Genomic DNA, 25,871 nt, shown 5'->3' with positions numbered 1-25,871 from the left:
GAATTAATAATGGTTTATTATATGCGTATAGAAGAATAAATAATGTTTTTATTTTATGTTTTCCGTCAACCAGCATAGGCACTATGCTGGATGACAACACCTTCCGGATCGCTACATGCCTTCGATTAGGCGCTCCCTGTGTTGCTCCGCATCGCTGCCATTGCGGTGAAGCTGTCGACAGCCTCGGGCACCATGGTCTGTCGTGCTGCAGAAGTGCTGGTCGTATTGCACGGCATGCCAGCATTAACGACATTATCCGTCGTGCTCTTTCCACCGCCGGCGTACCAGCCGTGTTAGAGCCTAATGGGCTGGTACGTGACGATGGAAAGAGGCCAGATGGTATGACGTTGTTGCCATGGAAGATGGGTAGGCCCTTGGTGTGGGACGCAACATGCGTCGACACCCTGGCGCCATCACATCTTTCTAGCACGGCAGGCTGTGCTGGGGTGGCTGCAGCTTCTGCAGAGACCACCAAGCGGCGCAAATATAATAAGAACCTCTTCTGTCCTTCCGCGGTTGATATCAGTGATCATTGGCCTGCACTGATCGGTACCTACCCGTACAGGTTTGTCTGTACCGGCAACCTGTTTCTTTATGTAAGCACCCTTAGTGCGACACTGGGATTGTGTGGTCAGTCGCTTGTATTGTAGGTCACCTCTCCCTCTCCACGTGTGCGAGTTTCTCCTTATACCTACTGCAGGCGAGCGGTCTATTTCCTCAAGATCAGTGTCTATGCCTACGTCAAAATACCTACATAAATAAATCGGATCGGGGTACACTGGACATGGTTCTTAGTGCTTTACATTGCAATCTTTCCAGTACTTATGTCGATATTAGTCATGCTAGCTGTTATCCATTAATTGTATCCCATATTCAGTCCAGACCGGTTTCAGTTTCCAGGTTTTTTTCGCGGTCGGAAGTAGTATAAGTAATGCTCGATGAGAGCTAAGTAAATAGAATTTATTGACAGTACAATATTTTTGGGCATTACCTACCATTGACAGTAAATTGCAATGGGAGCCCATATATCCTCCCTCTTCTCGTTACAAATTTTGTGGAACTTATTATTTACTTATTTTTACTTTCTCAGGAATAGATGGAAAACTATTGTAATTAATTTTATTTTCTTTTAAAAAGAATGCCCATGGAGTTTCTTGCCGTGACATTTCGACAGAGCTTTTATAGGCCTATTTGAAATAATTATTGTTGACTTTGACTGCACTAGCCAGCACTGATGACGAGCCGTCACTCCAGCTCAGTACACATCGCAGTGGGCGGCGCGCGTGTGTGAGTGCGCGGTCACTCTGCCTACACACACCGACAACGATAATTGACACGGACTTGTGATTTAGTGCGGCGCGGGCGGCGGGGGCGGCGGCCGAGGGGGTGGGGCGCGCCCACCGGTCAGCGCGCCGCCATTGGCGCGCCCCGCCCTGCCGCGCCCCGCCCCGCCCCGCGCCCCGCTCGACCCTGCTCTAGTACAGGCTATGAAGTGTCCATTGAAATAGATTACGGGTAGATGTAGTAACCACTAATGAGAGTGAGTGATCTTGCCGCTCCGACGACTTGTGGCAATTAGCTGCTAGCTCCGTGTTCATTTGTACTTATTTAAAACTGAGCTTACATTGATAGGCATTTGGAATGAATCCTAACTATACAAGTAGGTAACACGAGCACGTAGGTAGGTACTAGGCGGGCCTCGGGCTGGCTCCAAGACCTGGGTGGAACACTACTTAATTAAAATTGTTGAAGATAATACTTTTGTCATATCTACCTATGATACTTAAGTACCTACCTACTTATTCTTTACCTAATAAGTAATTGCCAATGCTCTCCAACTGTACCCAGGAGGTACAGAAAGTTGTAGCAAACTTGCCTTTCATTAACTCTTTGATCTATGTTTTAGTCCTCAAAGTATAAAAAAAATATAGGTAGGTATATTTCACATAAAATATTTACTAAACCCCCTGTTGTGAGTTTACTCAGTGTGCGAGTGGACGGGAATAGGGCACATCTCACGAAACTAGCTAGAGTAGGTATAACACAAGCTGTGGACACTGCTCGAGTGCCCCGCTGTGGCATTTGTCAATAAGTGGACTCTCCCACCCACCCCCACCCCCGGGCCCTCGTACGCCCTCACCAAGGGGGGGATAGCCGACCCTCGCACGCACACACACACAGCTGCCGAGCTGCCGGCGCGACGCGACGCTGAGCACTCGGAAATACTGAGCTTATTTAAGATCAGCTAAACTTAACGCATCTGTACCTACACTACTTATATATAACTAATGTGACCTCAGGCACAGTCACCTCTAGCTTAGATAGTGTTTTCCTCTATTAAGTCCCTTTGAAATAAATATAATATGTAGATAGATACATAATTCTATTTAAAGTATGTAGATATTATACCTATGCGTAAACATAGGGGACGAGCTTACTGCCACCGACTGACACGTCGGTAGCTAGGAGCTCATCATCATCATTCAATCCGCATTTGAAAGCTTTAACGAATTGACAACAAATATAGTTATAAGCATTATAAAATAAGTAGGCACCCAAGAATATTCTTTAATTACGTGATTATTCGTCGTGGCTACAAATTGATAACGTGGAATGCGTACCTATGCTACGTCATTTTACAACAAAAGAGGCGAGTTACGTTTGTATTTAGATTGTCTCTCCCTAACCTACCAGCAAAACATTAGGTATCAGTCAAGTGGACGGCTGCCATCGTCAACACAAAAGGGAGCGATGCATACCAGCGAGAGGCCCAGGGCCCCGGGGTGCGGGGTGCGGGGGCGGCCCGATCGCGACTCAAGAATTTAATTTGGTCGCGTAGAGGGGCTCGGGCCCCGCGCGTCGTGCAAATTAATTTTAATCGTCGTCATTAGGGAGCGTTACCCCGCCCCCGCCGCCCCGCTCCGGACACTACAGACCCTTTCAACTCGCCGACTCAGGCTGCCGTTTTTACCGCATCAACCGTTCTTTATAATCGTTTGTTATCCGACGGCGCAATTATTCCTATCCTTAGAAGCGAATCCAAATTCCGTGTGGCGGGTGCTTGTGATTACGAATCACGCGAGGGGCACATTAGCAGCGCTCGCACTCCACTCGCGCACTCTGCCACTGACCACCAGCTGCTGACGAATAGCTCCATGGCCCTACTGCCACTAATAGCTGACTAAATAGATTACTTATTACACCCATACAGAGGGCATCCCTCTTATTATAAAACGCGGTATCAAATAAGTATCGGCTTTTGTACTACCTTTAATCCAGCTTTAAGTACGACCTTGAAAAAACGTTATTACAAAACGCAGTTTATCGCAAGTCCTATTACTATCTGTAGTACAAAAGATAAACCATCGAGCCCCCTAGTTTAACTGCAGTACTTAGTCGTCAAACGTCAAATTCCAACATTATTTACTTTTGAGGTTATTTGTTTTGTGATGAAAAAAACGAAAGTGGATATAAATATGTGTGATTTGGAATACTTGGATGTGTTAGAATACTATTGAGAGTGTCCGGGGACCCAACAGAGTGCGTCATCGAGAAAATCTCTTCAAATTACCTGACGACAATTTTCGATATATAATGTCGGGACATATAATATAATATATCTAATGTCGGGACATCTTTTCACACACGGTCGGTTAGCCCCATGGTAAGTTATTAATTAACTTGTGTTATGGGTGCTAACACAACTGATAAACTACATATAGCTACATATATACATATTTATAAATACATATTGTAACACCCAGACCACGGTCAACAAGCATGCTCATCACACAAATGTCGACCGAGCCGGGAATCGAACCCGGGACCTCAGGTTCGGCAGTCCGGCATGGTGACCATTGCGCCATCGAGGTCGTCAATATAAATATAAATATCGATATCGATATTTATACGTCAATATAAATATCGATTTACGTTTTTCGAAATAATACGAACAAGATTCGGAACAAGATTGTGTGATTGTGTTTCCAACATGTATCAGTGCGTTTGACTGTATAAATAGACATCGGAATAAAAGATAGTTTTCTACTTTTATGTTGTTTCCTTTTTTTTGGTAATTTAATGCACACGATATACTGTGTACTTATAAGTTATTGTGCAGTTCATTTTGAAGAGGTTCTAATTAGATGCACAACGTCTTATTTAATCATTTAAATCGGGCTGAAAATAATCCAAGTTATTCCTAACCTAAAAACAAAACAACTCGGATACGCGTGCTGACGTTCCGTTATACGCGCACACTCGATAGTTGTTTAAAAGAGAATAATTGGATCGTGTATATCGTTAAAAAATACAAGAAATATAAAATTACCTTTAAACAATAAAACGTAATATTTTCAACCGCATAGATATTTGTTTTATTATCATAGTTATATATTTTTCATCAAAATGCACTTAATAAAATAATGTAAAAAGGAACGGCGCATTGAATTCGGAACGATTGAACGAATGATTTCAATATTTGTTGCTTATAATCTGTGGATATTATTTGAACCACAGACAAATCGAAGTACCAAACAGTCTTCTCTTAAGGCTGATTTACATTGAGTCAGTAACTGACGTCAGTGTAGACGCCGAAAACTGACGCGTGCTATTTACACGAAGTCAGTGTAGTGTCAGTGTTTCGTCAGTAGTACTGTACTGACTTCAAATCAATTTACACGATGGCAGTGCTGGGTCAGCACTGACTTGTCAGTGGACTGACGTCAGTTACTGACTCAATGTAAATCAGCCATTAGTCTACGTTTTGTAATAAGGATGTAAAGACTATCGTAAGTACCGTAACAAACCAAGACGTCTTCAGTCTGGTTTAAACCACTACTTGCGGCAGTTTTTATAATAAGAGGGTGGTTTAAAATACCCCTTTGTCATAAAGCAACATGATTACGACGAACAATCTGAAAAATCAGAGCGATGGGAGTCGGTGCTCTCAGAGAGGTGGTTGCACTGCATGCCAGTGCATCACTTGTAAATATACATACCTATACCTAGGTAGGCGGGTCTTTGTGGGAGTCTTTGCTTATTTTGAATGACATGTGGGGGTAGGGGAGTCTAGATTTACATAGATAGACATTGTCTAAGCTTGTACACGAAACGCATTTTCGGGGATTCCCGCAAATAATGCGTACGTTGTGCCACTCGCTTTAGAACCGATTAGGGGAATTACCGCGCACTAAGTATTCCCTGACGAACTAGATGCCTGCCGCCGAGACTGGTGGCCTTCACCAGTCGAAAGATCGGGAAGTGTGGAAGCGAGATGGGGAGGCCTTTACCCAGCAGTGGGACATTGTAGGCTAGTAGTAGCTAATAGTATTCACTAGTCTTTTCCTCTGTCGGTGTCTTGTTTCGTTGAGTTGTTTATACTTAGTGAGTAGACGTATAGTAAGCATAGCCAAGCAAGTTAACATTTATGTTACCGTTGATTCACGTTTAAATAAGATGTCGTTTCAAATAGACCAATCCAAGTCATACCAAACATTGCTTGAAAGTTTTAAAAAATATGATACAAGTGCGAAAGCACAAAATGTAAGTAGGTACCTACAGAAGTTAGTTAACGAAGTGTGTCGAAATTTTAAATTACAAGCAAAGACCAACAAGGAACTTTCTTTATGCAAAAACCAGACCAGCCTACTGATCACGGGTGAATAAGTACTTAGTAACAAAATTATCAACAAGGTGACATTTTCACCGTGTTAGGTTTTTTCCGCGGCTCCAGCAGCTGCGCCGGATGAGATCGACGACCATATTCTAACATATGTAGTAAATAATTGTAATAAATCTGCTTAAGTACCTACATAATATTTGCACGGCCTCTATGTTATTTAATTATTATTTTTATTATGTAATGAAAACTATATAACCACAAAGTGGATCCCGGAGGATGGAAGGCGACCGAGAGGGAGACCAAGGAAACGCTGGAGGGAAGACTTGGACAGCTTCCTCTCGGACTGGCCTCAAGCAGCGATGGATAGAGAAAAGTGGAAGGCTTTGGGGGAGGCCTTTGCCCAGCAGTGGGACATCAAAGGCTAATTAAAAAAAATAATAATAATGAAAACTAGCCCCGCAGGGCATCTGAGGCGGATGACGGGGAATAGCGACCCCGCGGAGCTATATATCCGAGTGCTCCAGGGAGAGTATACTGTCCCCCATCTCCGGCCTGCCGGAGTGAAGCATGACGGGGGATAGGTCTCCCGCCTCTTGGCTTGCCTTCACCGGCCGGTCAGAGTGGAGTCGCTAGAGTAGGGTTAGCAGCCCGCTCGGAGGGTAGGTGCCTCGTTAGTAAGTGGCGAGTGGGCCGGTGATGCTGGACCCACAGGGAGCGCGTGATCTGCGTTTAAAGTCCGCCGAGGTATCCTCACCCTTCAGCCGCTCATGTACCTGTTGCCCCCTTGTTGCGATTTAGCGACTGATTCCCGGGGGCCCAGTAAGTGAGTTGGCGAGTCTCCACCTGCCATTTTTACGTGTATTTATTACATTGTTATCGGCAGGTGCCATAGTTCCCGTAGTTTCCCCATTCCTAGTCCACTAGCATCCCATCACAATAGCCCAAGTAGTTTTCATCCATAGTTAGCAATAGTTTAGCACAGAACCGGGGATTGTCCTTGGGTACATTTCTATAGTGTATACAGGGATAATTGTCGGTTTTGTGTCACCATTTCATTAAAGTTGTCTCAAAAGGGCTTCAGCGTGTTGGCTTCGGCCCCACGTTCGCCTCCCAAAAATCCGGGACTCTATAGTCCCGAGTAGGGCATGCAATACCGGTTTACCGGTTTCGGTTTTACCGGTAAAACCGCCCATTTTCGCGATCTTTAATTTACCGGTAAAAATAATGTGTAACCGGTAAATTACCGGTTTTTACGTTTTTGTGATAATATATAGCAATTGTTCATTTAACGTCAAATCTTCATTATGTAGCCTGAACATTTTGAATACATTAGGTACATTATTGTAAGAGTGTTAAAGTTGCTGTTTTTTAGGAAAGTAAACTTATGTGGCTCCTTAACTATAGGTTAGATACAAATCTTCATTCTCATCTTAATTTATAATATCTAAACAAATTTTATTCATTCGGTTATTCTGATTTTTCTCATAGCTGTCAGCTCATATAAGCTAAAATATAGATTATGCTTATTTTACTTACTCTATGACCTTATTGAGCAAGTGCTTTTACTTCACTACCATGCGGATAGCACTGAGGACACGGTGGAGCACACAGTCTAGGTGTGCACTGCCTGGGAAGGGTACCGCCGTGTCGTCGTCGAGCCAATAGGCAGCGGCGACCTCTCGCGTCCGGCCCTGGTTCAAGCCATGGTCCGGAGCGAGAGGGAATGGGAAGCCGTCGCCTCCTTCTGCGAAGCAGTCATGCTCGAGAAGGAGACGGTGGAGCGCCTGCGAGTTCGCACCTCTCATCCCAGCCGCTGTAGTGGACCAGGAAGACACCACGGGCGCCGAGTGTCGAGAGACGACTCCCGGCCACTGCAGGCGTCGGTCTGTGGACGGCGAGTTCGGGTGGCTCGTCGTTCCTCCGTCTGCATAGACAACAGACCCGTGACGGCGGCCCGAGTTGTTCCACGCGCAGGGCCAAGGCCTGCCGGGGCTGCGGGTTTGTGCGAAAGAGTTACCGCGACCCTGGTCCATAAAATGCCTACGATTTACCATAAAAGAGGGCTTTTACTTCACGGTAATTCTTAGCGTTTATCCAGTCTTGAGACGGAGTCCGCTTTCCGTATCTTCTTCTTCCACTTCAATCTATCCAGGACATCTTCCTCTTCGAGTTCGTAGATTTTCAAGTCATTCATTACGACACTCGACCACTACCGTTTCGGCCTGCCTCTGCGCCTTTGACCGGGTATATTGAGATTGAGTACACAACATTGGCGATGTATTCAGGTGGTTTCCTTTTCACATGGCCGAACCATCGCAGCCGTTTCTCTTGCATTTTGTCGACGACATCGCGTACGGATGGTACTGACATGTCTGTTTATTACGGCCCACGTCACAAAAAATGTTTACCACCTTACACCTTGTATTTTTAATTATTTTTTGCTGCTTTACTACCCAATCTTATTGATATAATATCACATTTAAAAAAAAATACAAAAATTACCGTTTTACCGGTTTACCGGTAAAAATATTTTAATTACCGAATTTTTACCGGTAATTTTTATTTTACCGAAATTGCATGCCCTAGTCCCGAGGTCTGGTAGAGACATACAAGATAATGAAAACTATACATATAATAATTTTGAATAATTATTTTAATTGATGTAATAGATTAATTGATTACTTTTTAATTATCTGTTTATTTTTTTTTATTTTCTTGAATTTTTATAATAGGTATGTAATACGAGAACAATTTCCTGAAAACGTTTAATTTTTCCTTAAACTTTGTCTACATAAATTCCTTTAAACCAGGATTATCATAGGTGCCCGTTTTTTTTTACAAGAGTGTAATTAGGTAGGTACTACGTATGTAGTTGGTATTGGATGTTGGTATTACTATAGGTATGTCAACATCTACAAGCTTACAACGAACAGGACGGTGCCGGCGGCGTGAGCAGCCACAGAGTGGGCAAGCTTTGTTATGTCATTCGGATAAAGCGCTTAAATCATCGCAATTAAAATATTTGAGCGCGAAGCGAGCGGAATCTCTTTGAAAATTGAAATAAATACAAGCGAGCGCGGGGCGCGGCCCGCATACACCCGCGTTACACATTTTTCAGTGAAGTATGCGCGGTTATTTATCGCAGCGTTTGATCGTTTAGTCTGCGACCGAATCATAGAAATGCCTTTGATATGGTGGGCATGCGTGCAGTGGTGCCGGATGCAGCAGCTGGGTGGGTACGTACCGGGCACGGCGGGGTAGGAGTAGGGCGAGCAGGCGGCGGGGTCGAGGTGGTGCGGCGCGTGCTGCGCGCCCCACTCGACGGGCTTGTACTGCGCGTGCAGCGGGCCGCGGCCCAGCAGCAGGCCGCCGTAGCCAGCCGCGGCCGCCATGTTGTGGTGCGCGGCGGCCGCGTGGTACTCGGCCGCGTGCCGGTGCGCCGCGTGCCCGTAGCCGCCGTAGTGCTGGTGCCACGGGTCGTACTCGTAGATGTCCACGCCGCCGCACGCGCCGCCCGCGCCCACGCCCGCCGCCGCCGCCGCGTTGAAGAAAGACGCGGGCAGGTTGCGCGACACCATCGGCACGCTCTCTGCACGATCACAATGCTCTTTGTTAACCTATATACTGAATCAACCATTCTAATCGGATGGCTTGCGAACTCTCTATAATATATCTGAATATCGTGTATTTACTTATTTCTTCACATCACAAATATTTAAAAGGAAAAAAACCATGCCGGTTATTGCTAATCTAGAGCAATCAGACGGTCATACATTTTTTAATCAGTCAGAGCATCTAATCTGTGATTAGACCTTTAGTCCTGTATGGATCTGAATGTTGGGCACTGACAAAGAGGGATGAGAAAAGAGTGCATGTAGCAGAAATGAGAATGCCGAGATGGATGTGGGGTGTGACAAGAATAAATTAGTGAGGAATGACAACATTAGAGGAAGTCTGAAATTAGTGCCAGTTACAGAAAAAATGAAAAGTAGAAGGTTGTCATAGTGTGGGCATGTAATGAGGAGGGATGATACGCATGCGCATGCAACAGAGTGTGTGGTGAGTACTTATGAATGGAATGGATGGAGAGGAAGAGGAAGACCTAAGAAAAGATGGATGGATTGCCTGAAAGAAGACATGAATAGGAAGGGAGTGTCAGTATGACGAGTGACGAGGGAAAATGGAAGAGAAAATGACATATTGCGCCGACCCCAAATAAAATTGGGAACAGGGCAGGACGAAGAAGAAGTCAGAGCGAGCGAACGGTTCAAACTAAAAGTGAGGTCTTCATATATTTAACTGTAGTGAATAATTGTGGTGAGGCGTAACATTAAGTATAGTATTGAAAGACTGCAAAGGTGTGCGAAGGGTCAGCAAAATAAATAGGTACCTATATAGGCAGGTCGGAGGAAGCAACGACTGTCATCATGCGAAAGATTATTTGTTTACCTTTTAAGTACTTTTAAAATTCATACATAGGTAATTCTTAATTTAATTTGATTCGTTTTCAATTACTAATTATTTGCTCATTTATTAATTATATTGTAGATTGCGCAGTGATTTTTAAGGACTAAAATTTAATTTCATTCCTTAATATTTGTACAACTGTAATACACTTAATACTGCACAATGTTACTGTGGGTCTAGTAATAGCCGCCTAAAACGAATGTATACATATATAAACTAGCTGATCCCGCGAACTTCGTTTCGTTTAAACCTTCCCTGGACCTCTACAAACATTTTAAAACCAAAATAAGCCAAATCGGTCCAGCCATTCTCGAGTTTTAGTGAGACTAACGAACAGCAATTCATTTTTATATATAAGACTAGATGATCCCGCGAACTTCGTATCGTTTAAACCTTCCCTGGACCTCTACAAACATTTTAAAACCAAAATAAGCCAAATCGGTCCAGCCATTCCGGAGTTTTAGGGAGACTAACGAACAGCAATTCATTTTTATATATAAGATGACCACCTTAGAGAGTGAGGTAGGTTTAGATAAACACATCAAGATCACACAAATTCATAAAACCGACTTGCAAAAACACTAAAAAAATAAACTAATTTTAGGTGCATCGGCCTAGAAGTCGGTGTCTAATGGATGATGATTTGTTTATTTTGACACCGACTTCTAGGCCGATGCACCTAAAATTAGTTTATTTTTATCTTTTTAGTGTTTTTTTTTTTTTTTTTTTGGCTTTTCAGTGATAAGCATAGTTGTCACTATTCGCGTTAGTGCAAAGGTCTCGTCAATAAGAATAATATAAGCTCAAACACGAGGTCGTTTACATATTCAGTTGTCGAGTTCCCTCGACCTTCTCTGGTCTCCACCATCAGGTCAGCTCCAAATTTTCACTGTCAAATAGTGCTATCAGGCATACATTTTTACCTTATGTGTGCCTACAACTTTCGAAAGTTGCCCTCGATTTCTCGGGGTTCTCATCATCAGATCCTGACCTGAAAACAATGGGACCACCTCGGAAGTATACCCCATCAAACAAAAAAAGATTCATAAATGGCGGAGTAATCGCGTAACAAACATACAAAAAAATACGGTCGAATTGAGAACCTCCTCCTTTTGGGAAATCGGTTAAAAATGCAAACGTTAGCTTCGCAGAAAAATAACGAATGCCAAAGATTCTGCGCGGTGGACTTGCTATCAAGGTGGTAATATGTATTACATATTCTGCGCGGTGGACTTGCTATCAAGGTGGTAATATGTATTACATATTCTGCGCGGTGGACTTGCTATCAAGGTGGTAATATGTATTACATATTTAACCGACTTAAAAAAAAAGTTTCTCAGTTTGACCTCTACGTAGGACCTATTGTTTTCGTCGTAGTACCTATTTGGCACTATCATTTTTTTTGTGATACATCAAGGCAAAATGATAGGTAGACATTTTTGAGTAAGTACATCAATTTTCATTGACTTTCATTATAAACTGAATTTACTTGTTTTTCTGTCAGAAAAAATAGTAAAAAATTAAATTATAAATTAAAAAAAACCCCCAACCCAAAAAAAGTACGCAATTAAACCCTATAAAAAGCAAAAAATAACTTTAAACACTACGTAAGTACCAACTAAAGCATGTCAGACTAAACAAAATTTTATCGTGTCGGGGGACCACGCACAGCATCTTGCTGTCCACAGTTTGACGTTTGCCGCAAAATACAACAAGCTTGACTTACATAACCCCTAAAGTATACACGACAAATGAAAATACCTATATCTAAATATGTATTGACGCTGGTGAGGGAACATTTGTGCTTTAGTATATGGGTACAAACAATAACCATGTAAATGCTAAATAACGCGATGTCTAATGATGACGAGGGCTCTGTGCAGCTGGGAGACAACATGTAGGCTGTGAAGTTACTTCACAAAACTGTAAATACTGATCGCTTAGGGCCTACACGTGCCGATGCTATTATTTAATAGAGGCCCGTGACGCCCCGGTCTGTGCGGACGCGAGTGACGCTCCCGGCTGCATGTAGCGTGAGCCGCCATGCGCATGTCGCTGACCTTGTGTCTACGCATTGTACAGCTCTTCACAAGGAGCTATTCGTCAAACAAGTTCTGTCAGCAGCTCGACCAGGCCCCGGATCCCGTCCACGAAGTGATCTCGGGGACAACATTACTCGGGCCTCCCCTAGGCAGTATATATCTAGTATGTAAAACTATTTTAATTTAGGAATCCTATACATGTGGGCATAGCTGCAGTCCACAAAATTGTGATATAGAAAAAGATTGTCTGTGGCTTCTCTTAGTGACAGAACGTCACGCAGCCGAATGATCCGCTGGGCGTACAAAGGTCGCGCGGTGCTGGCGGAGCGTGCCGCTGGGAGCGAGTTTTTGCGCGCGCGAGGAATGCGCGGCGGCCGCGGCACAAAGCTGCCCCGACCTCGGCCACGACTATGCCAACTTATACGTTTTTGTCGCGCGGCTCCTTTCGGCCATCTTTTAAGTAATGGCCTCAGTTTTTCCGATCTAATCACAGCCGCGTAACTATGTCCAGACTCTCGTCGCTTCGTCTCGCAACGAATCGACGATTCGCTGTATTTTTTAGTTGGACCGCACCAACCGGTTTTAAGTTGCGTCACCAATGCGATCGACATTGGTGTCATAATCGCTCTGCAGCCCTAGCTAGCATACATACACCGATGTCTGAACACGACGCATTTTAACTGTAGATATCCAAATACCAAACACGTAGATGTATAGCTCGTGCCACAATGACAAACGCCTAGCTTGTAGATACAGAGACCATTCACAATCGAACCCATGCCCCTTGGACACAAACTCCACCACATCATCATCATCATCAGCCTATAGCAGTCCACTGTTGGACATAGGCCTCTCCAAGTGCACGCCACTGAGATCGATTTTCGGCTGCTCGCATCCAGCTCCTGCCAGCCGTCTTGCGCAAGTCATCACTCCACCGTGCCTGAGGACGTCCTACACTACGTTTGCCGAGGCGTGGTCTCCACTCTAGAACTCGTTTACCCCAACGGTTATCGGTTCTTCGGCTAATATGGCCAGCCCACTGCCACTTCAGCTTGCTGATTCGGTGGGCTATGACTTTGGTTCTCTGACGGATTATCTCATTTCTGATGCGATCCCTCAGAGAAATGCCAAGCATAGCTCTTTCCATAGCCCGCTGAGCGACTTTAAACTTGTGGACCAGCCGTACCGACAGTGTCCACGTTTCGGCTCCGTAAGTCATGACAGGTAGGACGCACTGATTGAAGACTTTTGTCTTTAGGCACTGTGGGAACTCCACCACAGTTGCACTAAAACTATTTTGTATAATAAATACAATGCAAATGGCATTGTACCTATAGCTTTCTCAAGAATAGCTAGAAAACTATTGTAAATACCGAATTATTTTTCTTTTAAGAGTGTTCATGGAGCTTCTTGCCGGTTCTTCTCCATGAGACCAACTCTTTAGAACCGTGCAACTAGTTTAACGTTTCGAAAGAGCTTTCATAGGCCCATTATAATTTTTTATTTTTACTTTGACCTTGAGTCCATCGTTGCCAGCAGACATAGGTAAGAATAATAGGAGCGCGATTAACTAGAAGCACAATAATGAAATAACGTAATGAGGGGCGCGAGAGGGTCTCTACTTTGCAATGAAAGTCAGGTTTAATTAAGGCGAGTCTGAGACGCACTTCAGTGATTTATCTAGTGAGCTGCGCCGGGAGCAGGCCGCGGCCGCCGCATCGTTCCCGCGCTTCCTCGAACGGCTCGCCGACCCTTTTTACTGAAAGTTCCCGGTATCGGCCCGGACTCACTGCCGCGGACTCGCTCTTCCAGCTCACTTCAAAATACTAGGTACATAGCTGGATACCAAATGTCGAATTACTTCCCAAATAAACAAAATTGTTATTTTTCTTGGTTAAATTTTAGAAAGAAACTACATATGTATTATGAAGACTAGATTTCAACCGGGGATTTTTGAATTTGAGAATGTTGAGGTAAATTGTTCACCTGATGTTAATGAGATCAGAGTAAGACAGTTGTCCAGTACTGTGTAGTGCGCAGGGCGCCGCACCCTGGCCGCGCGTGATGGCGACACTCGCCTCCACTCCTACATACTCTAACTAACCTGCATAAACCGACGTCTGCTATAACTTTCTGGTTTTTAGTGCCTAATGCAGTCTTAGTGGGCAATAAGCAGGTGTTTGTTCTGCGATGCCGATTACATCAAGCTTTGGACGGATAGCCCTAGCTAGATGCTTCGCGTCTGACAATGTGTTCCGATATAAGGTATCTATCCTTTCCCGAGCCAACTGATGGCGGAATAGACCCTTCTGAATCGCCTTAAAGAGGAGATTCTCTAAATGTGAAATACCCGCTGTTTTGAATTTGTAAGTTGTAAGACCAGAAAGCGAAGGCATTCAGTGCAAAGCAATCATTGAAGGATGTAGGTAGGATGTTAGGCTTACCTTTGGGCTTATCGAGCGAGAGAGCCCTAGCGAAGTGCTCGTCGACGACAGCGGCCACATCGCCCGAGTAGTGCGTGAACACGACGCAGTTGGCGCTGACGTACTGCGCGCGCGCCCGCGCCGCGCCCGCGCCGCACTCCGTCTCCGACTCCGACGACCCGCCCCCTGCGGCACGACCTTGTGTCACTAACATTACTACAAGTATTTACTAGTTTACATCTCTACACATAAACTTTGTTAGGGTAAAACTGATCCATACTAACTGTTGTGATAGTTATTATCAGAGTATGAAACGGTTAGTATAGTGTTGGAATAGATACCGTCAGCGCTGGCGCGGCCGTGCGCGGACAGGTCCTCCTCCTTGGCGCGCAGGCGCGCGTGGTGCGGCAGGTGCGCGTGCGGCGGGCTGCCCGGCGACTGCGCGCCCGAGGACGCCGAGCCCGAGCTGAGCGCGGCGGCGCCGTACGCCTCGCTGCCGGCATTGGCCGCGCCGCTCTGCACGTTCAGCTGCAACACGTCGAGCGTTACCCTCTACTGCCACCACGAGCTCTACCAACATACGACCTATCGCTATGTAAACTCGATGTACTACATCCACTTCTCTAAAATATTTATTATCATTGCAGTGTCGAACGATTCATTTAATTTTTTATTTTCGAAATGGTCTTTTATTTGCTGCAGAAGTAAGGAAATGTAAGGAATAATACTTGGCACTTAGCACTTCTGTAAACCAATGAGTAGGTACCTACATCAATTATGTGGCATTCGATCTCATCATATTTGCTGATGATTTGTTTAGTTTATATACCTACAGGACCAGGACGAGTTACGACAGAGGAGAGACACGGCCAGTAAGTACAATTACGACAGAGGAGAGACACGGCCAGTAAGTACAATTACTTAGGTGCATGTGAATATGTTCAGTACAATCGAGCTGATTATAGTAAGCTAAGTCCAGAGGTTTTCACAATTTGAGAAATATTGATTTATTCGGTGTAGTGCATTATTGTTGTTATACACATTATATATCTGTGGTTAAGAAGTGAGTTCGTGAGAGCCGCCGGTGGTAAGCGACTGCTCTGGCAGCTGAGCACATATGTAGTGGCGGCGCGGGAGACGAAGGCGGCAGTTTTTGCGCGCGTGCTCTATGGCCGGTCGGACCGGCCGCGCCGACTCGCGCAAAAACTAAACCCACTCTGTGAACCACTGCTGGTCACTTGCGTGTGACCGCTTCACTTCACACATGATGCGACCACAAATCATACAGACATTTGATTTGAGTATATTATATTTTAATAATAATGATTTTAGTTTAAAAGGCAAGTCATAGGGTGGATCATGGGATCCGACCTTGTCCACAACATGTTTGCGCAATACGAATGACAAATGTTGTGCTCGAGGGTTCGAAGAGGCCTCAGTGAGTACAAGTCGGCTCACGCCACCGGCCTGAAGAGGTTGCTGAGTAATACAGAGTTCACTTTAGGCTGCGCGTATACTTGTGACCACGGAGGACTGAAATAGTCTGAACATCATTATTTTTTATTGATTGATTGCCGCAATATTAAACAGGACGAAACAGATTACTTAATTCAATCGCCTTTTTTTTTGTGAAGTATCCAAAAGAAAGAAAACGGGAATATAGTAAAATCTGCCACCGTGATTAGAGCCACACGGAGGGAGGAGATCACAATTTGGCTTTCAACTAGGCACGTAGGCTTTATAGGAATGAGGTATAAGAGATGTTTGTACTGACCCGGTCGTACTGGAAGTGCGGCGCGTGGTGGAAGGAGCGCGCCGCCCCGCGCCCGTACAGGTACGGGTAGTAGGCGCCGTACATCACCTCGGAGCAGCTCACCGCCATGCCGCCGCGGCGCCGCGCGCGCGCGCCATGCCGCCGCGCCGCGCCCGAGCCCCGCCCGTCTGCGACCCAGACCTGCACACCACATACATACTATACTCACTACTAACTTCCATACATCTTCATCGATTCACTTCATTCCAATATAAGCAAAATTAAAAATTTTGAAATAAGTCACGACGGTAAAATCTTATTGAAAAATAACTAAATAACTCAAAACACCCGACTTAATCCAATTATTATGAAACTAAATATTATTACCATAATACATAACCGAGGAATATCCGTCGGAAAAGGATTTCTAGTGTCGTGATTACCATTATTGAAGAATTGTAGATGTTTAACGATGACATAAAATACACTCATGGGTTATGTTACAGCCTTTTTTTTTATCGTCCCACTGCTGGGCACAGGCCTCCTCTCACACGGAGAAGGATTGAGCATTAATCACCACGCTTGCTCAATGCGGGTTGGTGATTTCAGACTTTACAGTCCAGGTTTCCTCAAGATGTTTTCCTTCACCTTTTTATCAGCCATTGGTGTCCAAGATATACTTAGAAAGTACATACAAACTTAGAAAAGTTGCATTGGTACTTGCCTGACCTGGAATCGAACCCGCGCCCTCTTACTCGAGAGGATGGTTCTTTACCCACTAGGCCACCACGACTTTTTACACTCATGGGTAGGTATGATTAATTGTTAAAATTTCATATAGAAAAGGCAGCCCCCGACGGTTATTCCTCGGTTATGTATTATGGTAATAATATTTCGTTACATAATAATTGGGTTAAGTCGGGGGTTTTGAGTTATTTTATTATTTTTCAATAAGATTTTTACCGTCACGGGTTTTTTCAAAATTTTTAAATTTTGCTTTATTTTATTTCAAAAATTTTTAGAGAGCATATACGAATTATCTCAGAACATGCACCAATCACCCATGAACTTGTTCCTGAAATCCGCATTGAAATTAAATCAGACAATACGTTATAGTTTTAATAATATTGCAATGTAATCGTTTCACACTAATATAGCAGCGATCCCTAGTGAGTTAATATCGTAAGACTTATCTTAAACCATGCACCAATCAACTACAAACCCATCGCTGAAAACCACATTGAAATCGGACAATTCGTTATAATATTATTGCAATATTATTTTGCACTAATATTGTTGCGCCCTCTAGTGAGTAACAGACGTAATTTTTATTCTTTGGGAACATGCATTATCCCGTACACATTGCTGATGAAAACAGAATTGTAATCGGACGTTTTGATTATGTTGCAACATTGTTTTGTACTAATATTGTGGCGCCCCCTAGTGAGTTATAGCCATGACACCTATCTAAGAACATGAACTCATCGAACACAAACCCGTTATTGAAAACCGCATCAAAATCGGATCATTAGTTTAGAAGGCAGGTGGGAACATTACTTTGCTGTTTTGCACTTATATTGTGGCGCCCCCTAGTGAGTTACAGCCATGACACCTATCTAAGAACATGAAATCATTAAACACGAACCCGTTATTGAAAACCGCATCAAAATCGGATCATTAGTTTAGAAGGTAGGTGGTAACATTACCACAGATTACTAAATAGTTACTTTTGCACTAATATTGTGGCGCCCTCTAGTGAGTTACAGCCACGACACCTGTCGAGTGTCGAAGAACATGAACTCATCGAACACAAACCCGTTATTGAAAACCGCATCAAAATCAGATCATCAGTTTAGAAAATATGTGGGAACATTACTTTGCACAAACAAACACACACAAACGCACATCTCTCACCCTAAGTGCATATTATACCTGCTCCGTTCCGTCGTGGGTAAAAACAAGTTCAACAACCAATTCTCGGCTACAGCTAGAATATGCAAGTGTAGTTTAGAACCCATTCTGCACAACACATTTACATTCGAGCTAATAAGTACATAGAGCATAACATAGAGCATTCACCTTCTAATAAAATTGCCTGATGGATGAAGAATCAACCTCTCAATTATAAGTGTGTCAAAATCAAAATCAAAACTCATTTATTCAAACTTGGCTGCAAAACAGCACTTTTCGAACGTCAGAAAAAATTACATAAGACAGCCCCCAAAACGCCCACCCTTCACCACTTCCTGTGTTTTTGCCGGGAAGAAGAAATGGCGCAACAAACTGCCCAGCAACACACGTCTGTCTGTAGGTTAAAAGAACCTTTCAACAAAGTACAGTGAGTGTGGCTGTCACAAACATTTATCGGCCACCGAACTGAACGTCCGTTTAACAAACTTTCTACAAAAAACATAATGGTATTGAAATTAAATCATTATTTGTAACCAGTACTAGGGTAAAATATGTAAAACAACAGAAGATAGTCGCAAATATTAGGTTACCTATGAAATTGCCGTTTTGCGGTTATGGCTATTTCAAATCATAATATGTTTTGTTTGGCTAAGAATTTTAATTTCAAATTAATTTTATTTAAAAACATGGAATTCTTCTTCCAAAAGTAGTCATTAGTTTATTGATTAGTGCTAAATTGTCATCGCATTTCAATCTTCTTCTTCATCGTGGATACGTACAAAAATCAAGTAATTGCGGAATATGAGTACCGTGGTGCAGCATCGCGGCACAAGCGGCACGTAACATCAACGACGTTTACGGAGCTAACACTGCTAACCAACGCACCACCTGTTATTGGTGTGCTCGCTTCCGTTTTGGAAATTTCGATCGACGAAACTTGAATTAAGTGCGATTGTGGAAGCTGATGATACACAATCTACGGCTAAAGCTTTCGACGTTAGCGTCAAAACAATATTGATCCATTTGCGTCAAATTGGCAAGGTAAAAATGCTTAACAGATGGGTGTCCCACGAACTCAATGAACGCTAGCACCTAGGCGTCGAGACGAGCCTTGCACTGCTCAACAGACACACAAATGAATGAATTTTTCCGTCATCCACCAGTCACCAGATCTTGTGCCCACACACAACAACTATTTCCAGAATTTGGATAACTTTTTGTCGGGAAAAAATTTCAATACCCAAGAGGCAGTACAAAATGCCTTTGAACAAATGGTTGCCTCCCGTCCAGCTAATTTCTTTCAGAAATCATCAATTCACTGCCACTGCGTTGGCAAAGATGCATTGATTGCATGGGTTACTTTGATACATACTTTGATTAATAGAAATAAAAAATACATGAAAAAAAAAATCTTTTAAATTTGTTCATACAAAACGGCAATTTCATAGGTAAAGACCTATTATTATCTACTAATGTTTTTCTTTAAGAGATTAAAAAAAAAAAAAACAACATGTAATCGGTTCGCCGGTATATTCGCAACTAACAAACCATCTTCAACATGGTTTTAGGTTTTTGTATTAAATAAGTATAGGTACCTACGTACATACATGTAGGTATATAGATACGAACTAACTACTCATTAGAATTAGACGGACACAAAGGCTAACTTATTGGACAATATATTTTCGTTTGTGTTTTTGTGCCAATAAATAAATAAACTGGCGAACTACTTGCCTATCTGCGTTGTATCTGAGTATGAGAAACGAAGGCGATTATTCAACTTGTTTCATGTGTTTCTATATAATAAAATTGACTTTTTTTTTGAGGTCCATACCCAAAGGGTAAAACGGGATAGACAATTCGGGTCTTTTTCGTTATTTTCGTAAATGGTGGCAAGATGCCGCTGAACTTTGTAAGTCAGGCAGCGAACAGAACGTCATATTATTTCAACATAGCCTGCCTTGCCTTTTCTTTCTGCTTCCAGTCTAACCGGATGCGCCTGAGTACCAGTGTTTGACAAGCAGCGACTGCCTAGCTAGAGCGTGGAGCGTGTTGTACAAAAAGAGTAAAGATTACATAAACGCTCCACGCTCTCTTTCATCAAAACTAAATGTCCGAATCATTTTGTAATTTTTTAAAGGAGTGTTTTTTCGTTTTTTAAGCTATTTTTTTTTTTCGATTAAATTCACTTTACACCGCGTTCATTATAATAAAATAAGGGAATAAATATTTTGACCACCATAAAATGCTTTGATACTCTTAAGGTAGAATTCCGTGGATAGCGGCTACGACAGCCGCGCGCGGCTTACGACAGTCGTCGGCCGCGCGCGACAATAGTCAACCTATGAAGATGTATGGCACCGTTGCCGTGGTCCGCTACAGTCGCGCGCGGCCGACGAAATTCGAAAGCCGCGCGCGGCCGTATGCATCTCAACATGGTCTAGCGCTTAGTAAAATCTATATAATTTTAGTAAAACCAGAATTGAATTGTTTTTATTTAGTCGGCAAAACTTCCTTTTGTTTTCATTACAATACAAATGCTTTTGAATCAGTATTGGGTAGTATCCTTCATCATTTCTACTTTTTAAAAATAGGGTCGATTGGTAATCTATTTTCATAATACAGCCACAGCAATACGTCATCCTCTTCTTCTTCAAGGATATCAATTAGCACTTCGACTAGAGGGAACGGACGAACAAAATCTACTAATTTCAACACAATGCCGCGCGCGGCTTACGAAATTCGTCGGCCGCGCGCGACTGTCGCGAGCCTCGGCAGCGGCGCCATACATTTTCATAGGTTGACTATTGTCGCGCGCGGCCGACGACTGTCGTACGCCGCGCGCGGCTGCGTAAGCCGCGACCCACGCAGGCCCGCCGCTAGCTGTTTGTTCGCCCGCGTGCAAAACCGATTATGCCGCCCTACGACTACATATTATACTGGGTTTTTTTTTTAAATATATAAGGGGGGGGGGGAGTACAGGGGGTCCGGACCCCCCTGCCCATTCATATCCATTTTACTTGTCCAACAGAAAAAAATATGTACATGCACCGCTCTCATTGGGGCATCAATGCAGTGCAATCATTACCCAAGTGGCCCCTATGTATTGAAAGATTGTGATTAATAGGTAGGTACTTACCAACATAATGTATATCAAAGTGCTTAGAACAGATTATGGGTAACTTAAACTAACGAACTTAAATATCTATAGCAATGTTTAATTTCAGTAAAATATGTTATTAATGGTTTTTGGTGGGTTTCCCGTTGAAAAAGTCAACGCATGAGACATATTTCATATGTAAGGAAGCGCGAGCGAAGCGAGCGCGAAATTTTTTTAGTCTAAGGACACAAAACAAATTAAAACCACTGTAAATTAACAAAGCAAAGTCAAAAAGAAAGATATGCTCAGAAATGAAGTGCAAATGTACATGAAGCCGCGAGCGAAGCGAGCGCGATTTTTTCCTTAGAGTTTTCATGAAGTAAACATATCATAAAAAGCCAAAGTAAACAAAAAGCTATAACGGACGTGCGCGAAAAATGATTTTTCGGAATTGAATGCTTCAACAATTAAACAAAGATAAATTGCGACTGCGATAACTGACATGAATGGAGGCGCGAGCGCAGCGAGCGCGAATTTTTTTGGGGATGCAAAGGATGAACCCGTCAAAATTGATAGGGGACGACCAAAGCGAGGGCGGCTTTTTCTGAAATTTAATTGCTAATCTACTCATCTATTTTTAGTAAAAATATTTTTATTACGTAATTATGGTTTAATTTTGCCGTATGGGTTAATTTTGCCGCCCCCTAAATAGTGCCGCCCAGGGCATTTGCCCCCCCTGCTCTCTCCCCCCACGCTACGCTAATGGTTGATCTTAAATCGTTTTTAATAATTTTTAATTTTGAAAATGATCAACAGATGTAACTGAAACCGGCAGTGTAAGTAATATTCTTAGCGCTATTGCTGTGTTCAGAAATATTGAAATCAAATAATTGGTAAAAATATATTGTTTTTTTTTAATATTACGTGATAGGTCGCTCGATTTGCCGCCCCCTAGGACGTGCCGCCCGCGTGCGGTGCACGCCTTGCACGCCCGCTTACGGCGGGCCTGGACCCACGGAATTCTACCTTTAGTTTTGTAACCAAAAATATCTACTTATTACACCGGCGCGGAAGCCGACAACTTCTCTAGAAAAAAAAGAGGCGAAACTGGCAACCACACAACTATGTACTTGGCGAGTTGTCCTTTACTGAATATATGGAGTCATTCTATAAAGGCGCAAGTCGTTTAATTAAATAGAAACTTCAACCAGAAGACGGCGACATATTTATATATTATGTGAAATCCAAGTCAATATATCGGGTGTGTCGTACCTAATCACATTCAATCCTATCACATACACTTTATGATATGCTATGGCGAATTGTAAAAAAAATAACCTAATCCATTCAGTGGTTTAGTTGGCCACAGGAGTCAGTTTTCGTTTTCATAATTTCATAATTTACAAAATCATGTGTGTAAAGCAGAGATAAAGTTGAAGTACTGAATGTTTTGACCAGTTGACAGCTTTCAGTTTTGAAGGGAGAATTTCAGTTGTTTATAATAAATGACTCATTATAAAGGTGTACCAATTCTCGTATATTTTTATTCTATTTACTTTGTTTGAAAAATTCTTTTTTATTTTTACGTATTTTATTTCTTTCTTCGTGCTAATCGATATATATTAACCAGTATATTAACGTTTTTAATTTAATGTGATAAGGTACGACACACCCGATATAAGTACGCCAAGTTATAGTGTTTGCTTCTTTAATGAGTTCACTTCTGCTTTGTATGTTTAGGCTATGGCGGCGTAGCATCGGGTGGCACCCGGGGCGGACTACGTATTGAGCACCCCCCAAATAAAAAACGACGAAACAACGTAGTAAAGCAATCATGTAGAAATAATTCATGGTGCTATTTGCTGGGTTTAACCTTTGGAACACAAAAGTCCTCCACCTCCTCTTTAACTTTTTGAGGACTCAAAAATTAAGCAGAATAAATGTTCTAGCTTTGAGGTATTAATTTAGGTAATCAAGTAAAAGCAAAAATACAAGAGAGGGGTGACAGTCGGACTGGCACTGAGGGGTGACATCTCGCGCGTGTGCTGTTGTAGTTTTGTTTAACATTTGAATATGGTAGGCCTAGGAACCTAGGCTTCGTAGGTACGTTAGGTACTCGAAGACGCCTGGACCGATTTGCTATTTTTTTTTTTGTTTGAGAGACTAAACTTCCCAAGTGGTCCCATAATCATCAGGTCAGGATCTGATGATGGATACCCCGAGAAATCGAGGGCAACTTTCGAAAATTACTATTAAAACTATTAATACTATTAAAACTTAACAATGAGGTGTACGTTACGTACGTCCGATAACACTATGTAACAGTGAAGGTTTGGAGCTGACCTGATGATGAAGACGAGAGAAGGTCGAGGGAACTCGACAACTGAATAAGTATGTAAACTACCTCGTGTTTGGGTTTCTATTATTCGTATTGATGACTAATTTCTACTTATGCGGATAGTGACAACTATGCTTGTCACTGAAAAGCCAAAAATAAAAAAGTTTTGTAAAAAGTTTTTTTTTTATTAGGTATTTTGAAGCCAACTTGTCATCATCATCATCATCTTCAGCCTATCGCAGTCCACTGCTGGACATAGGCCTCTCCAAGTGCACGCCACTGAGATCGATTTTCGGATTCTTGAATATAAAATAATTATTTGTGAGATCGAACGCCACAAATATTAAAATGGGATCCAAAAGGGAATGATTCTAATGTTTGACTGTTTTTGGTATTGAAAATCGCTAAACGTTTTAATGAAATTTTTCCTCACATACATGTTCTTGTACTGCTTTTCCTTTCACTATTTGACTGATCTGACTTTTGTTATCACTTGCCAACAAAATGCAACACAAATATATTTTATTTCTTTGTAAATATAAAATGTGTGGAGGAATTCGGAAATTGACGTATTGCATTTTTATTTTCGAAAATACATAATTCTAGTACATTTTTAAACTCTTGGAGGAGATTGGGAAACGCTTTATTACCTATTCTTATTTAATACTAGCTGATCCCGCGAACTTCGTATCGTTCAAACTCAAACCTTCCCTGGACCTCTACAAACATTTTAAAATCAAAATCAGCTCAATCGGCCCAGCCGTTCCAGAGTTTTAATCAGACTAACGAACAACAATTCATTTTTATTTATATAGATTTCAGTCCTGGATCACTTTGGGAAATACTTACCTATGGAGGAACTTGCGAATAGGTAATGCATTCAGTTTATCTACTTATTTATTTTACTTTCTTAATATACTATAATGTTTAGACAAGGCGACTAGGCCATGCTGGTGATACTTGTTTATCCAACCGTGTCCGTATCAATATTTACGGCCTAGGTATCACTACATAGTAGAAAACAAAGTCGTTTTTTCTGTCCCTTAGGGTCAATTCCCACTGAAAGAGCACGGAAAATGTAAGAGCGCGGCGCGGTGCGGCGCCGCGCGGCGCCCCGCGCGGCCCGCCGCGCTCGCGCTCAATCCCTTGCAATTACGGCCGCTGCCGGCCGCTGCTCTTTCAGTGGGAATTGACCCTTAGACCCTTTGTTAAATCTTCAAAACTACGCAACTGTTCGAGCGTTTATTTTTTTTAAATAGGTAGATAGAGTGTTTAAAGAGAAAGGTATGTATATGTAGCTACCTAGATATAATAACATAAATGTAAAGTGGGGAAATACTGTTATCCCGTGCGAAGCAGGTCGCAAGAATGGTCGCTAGAAGGTAGGTACTAGATAATCCAATGGCGTTAAGAAGGAACGGAGGACGGAAAGGAATCCAGTACTTAATCGGATTTAAAAATTGGAACTCTGAGCCGTTACTGTAATTTTAATATTATAAAAAACTAGCTTTTGCCCGCGGCTTCGCTCCCGTCAACTGATTTCTCTACTTTACCCAATGTTTTTTTTTCATAAGAACCTTCTCCTGACAATAACAAACACAACAAAAAAAGAATTAGCCAAATTGGTCCAGGCGTTGTTGAGTTATGCGCTTACCAACACATTTTGCGATTCATTTTTATATAATAGATAGATGTAACAGCTGAATCCGGTTAGACTGGAAGCCGACCCCAACATGATTGGGAAAAAGGCTCGGAGGATGATGAGATAGATGTAACAGTTTTGCTTTCAGAAAAATAATTAAACCGACTTCCAAAAACACTAAAAAGCAAAAAAAAAACTAATTTTAGGTGCATCGGCCTAGAAGTCGGTGCCTTATGAGTGTTACTAAGTTAATTTTGCCACCGCCTTCTAGGCCGATGCACCTAAAATTAGTTTTTTTTTGCTTTTTAGTGTTTTTGGAAGTCGGTTAAATTTTTTTTGTAAAAAAGTTTTTTATTTACAGCTTTTCAGTGATATGAATAGTTGTCCCTATCCATATAAGTGGGAAGTTCTCATCAATACAAAGAATATAAGCCCAAATACGAGGTATTTTACATATTCACTTGTCGATTTTCCTCGACCTTTTCTGGTCTCCATCATCAGGTCAGCTCCAAGCCTTCAGTTTTGCAAAGGTCTCGTCAATACAAATAATATAAGCCCAAACACGAGGTAGT

General features: G+C 42.5%; 1 protein-coding gene across 1 annotated transcript in view; it reads right to left on the bottom strand.

The window, feature by feature from the left end:
- The window catches only part of LOC124630604 (protein vestigial), a 38,140-nt gene that overhangs the window by 668 nt on the left and 11,601 nt on the right, over window positions 1-25,871 (bottom strand). Inside the window, exons 2-5 of the mRNA XM_047164567.1 lie at window positions 16,330-16,509; window positions 14,897-15,083; window positions 14,577-14,741; window positions 8,868-9,212 (exon numbers count right to left, since the gene is read on the bottom strand). Of these exons, the coding sequence (XP_047020523.1) occupies window positions 8,868-9,212; window positions 14,577-14,741; window positions 14,897-15,083; window positions 16,330-16,437 (805 nt within the window). The 5' untranslated portion in view covers window positions 16,438-16,509. The remainder of the gene's footprint in view (window positions 1-8,867; window positions 9,213-14,576; window positions 14,742-14,896; window positions 15,084-16,329; window positions 16,510-25,871) is intronic.

The sequence above is a fragment of the Helicoverpa zea genome, chromosome 5 (assembly GCF_022581195.2).
Source record: "Helicoverpa zea isolate HzStark_Cry1AcR chromosome 5, ilHelZeax1.1, whole genome shotgun sequence".
Lineage (NCBI taxonomy): Eukaryota > Metazoa > Arthropoda > Insecta > Lepidoptera > Noctuidae > Helicoverpa > Helicoverpa zea.
The sequence above is the reverse complement of the archived record's forward strand: the minus strand, read 5'-3'. Positions and strand labels throughout refer to the sequence as shown.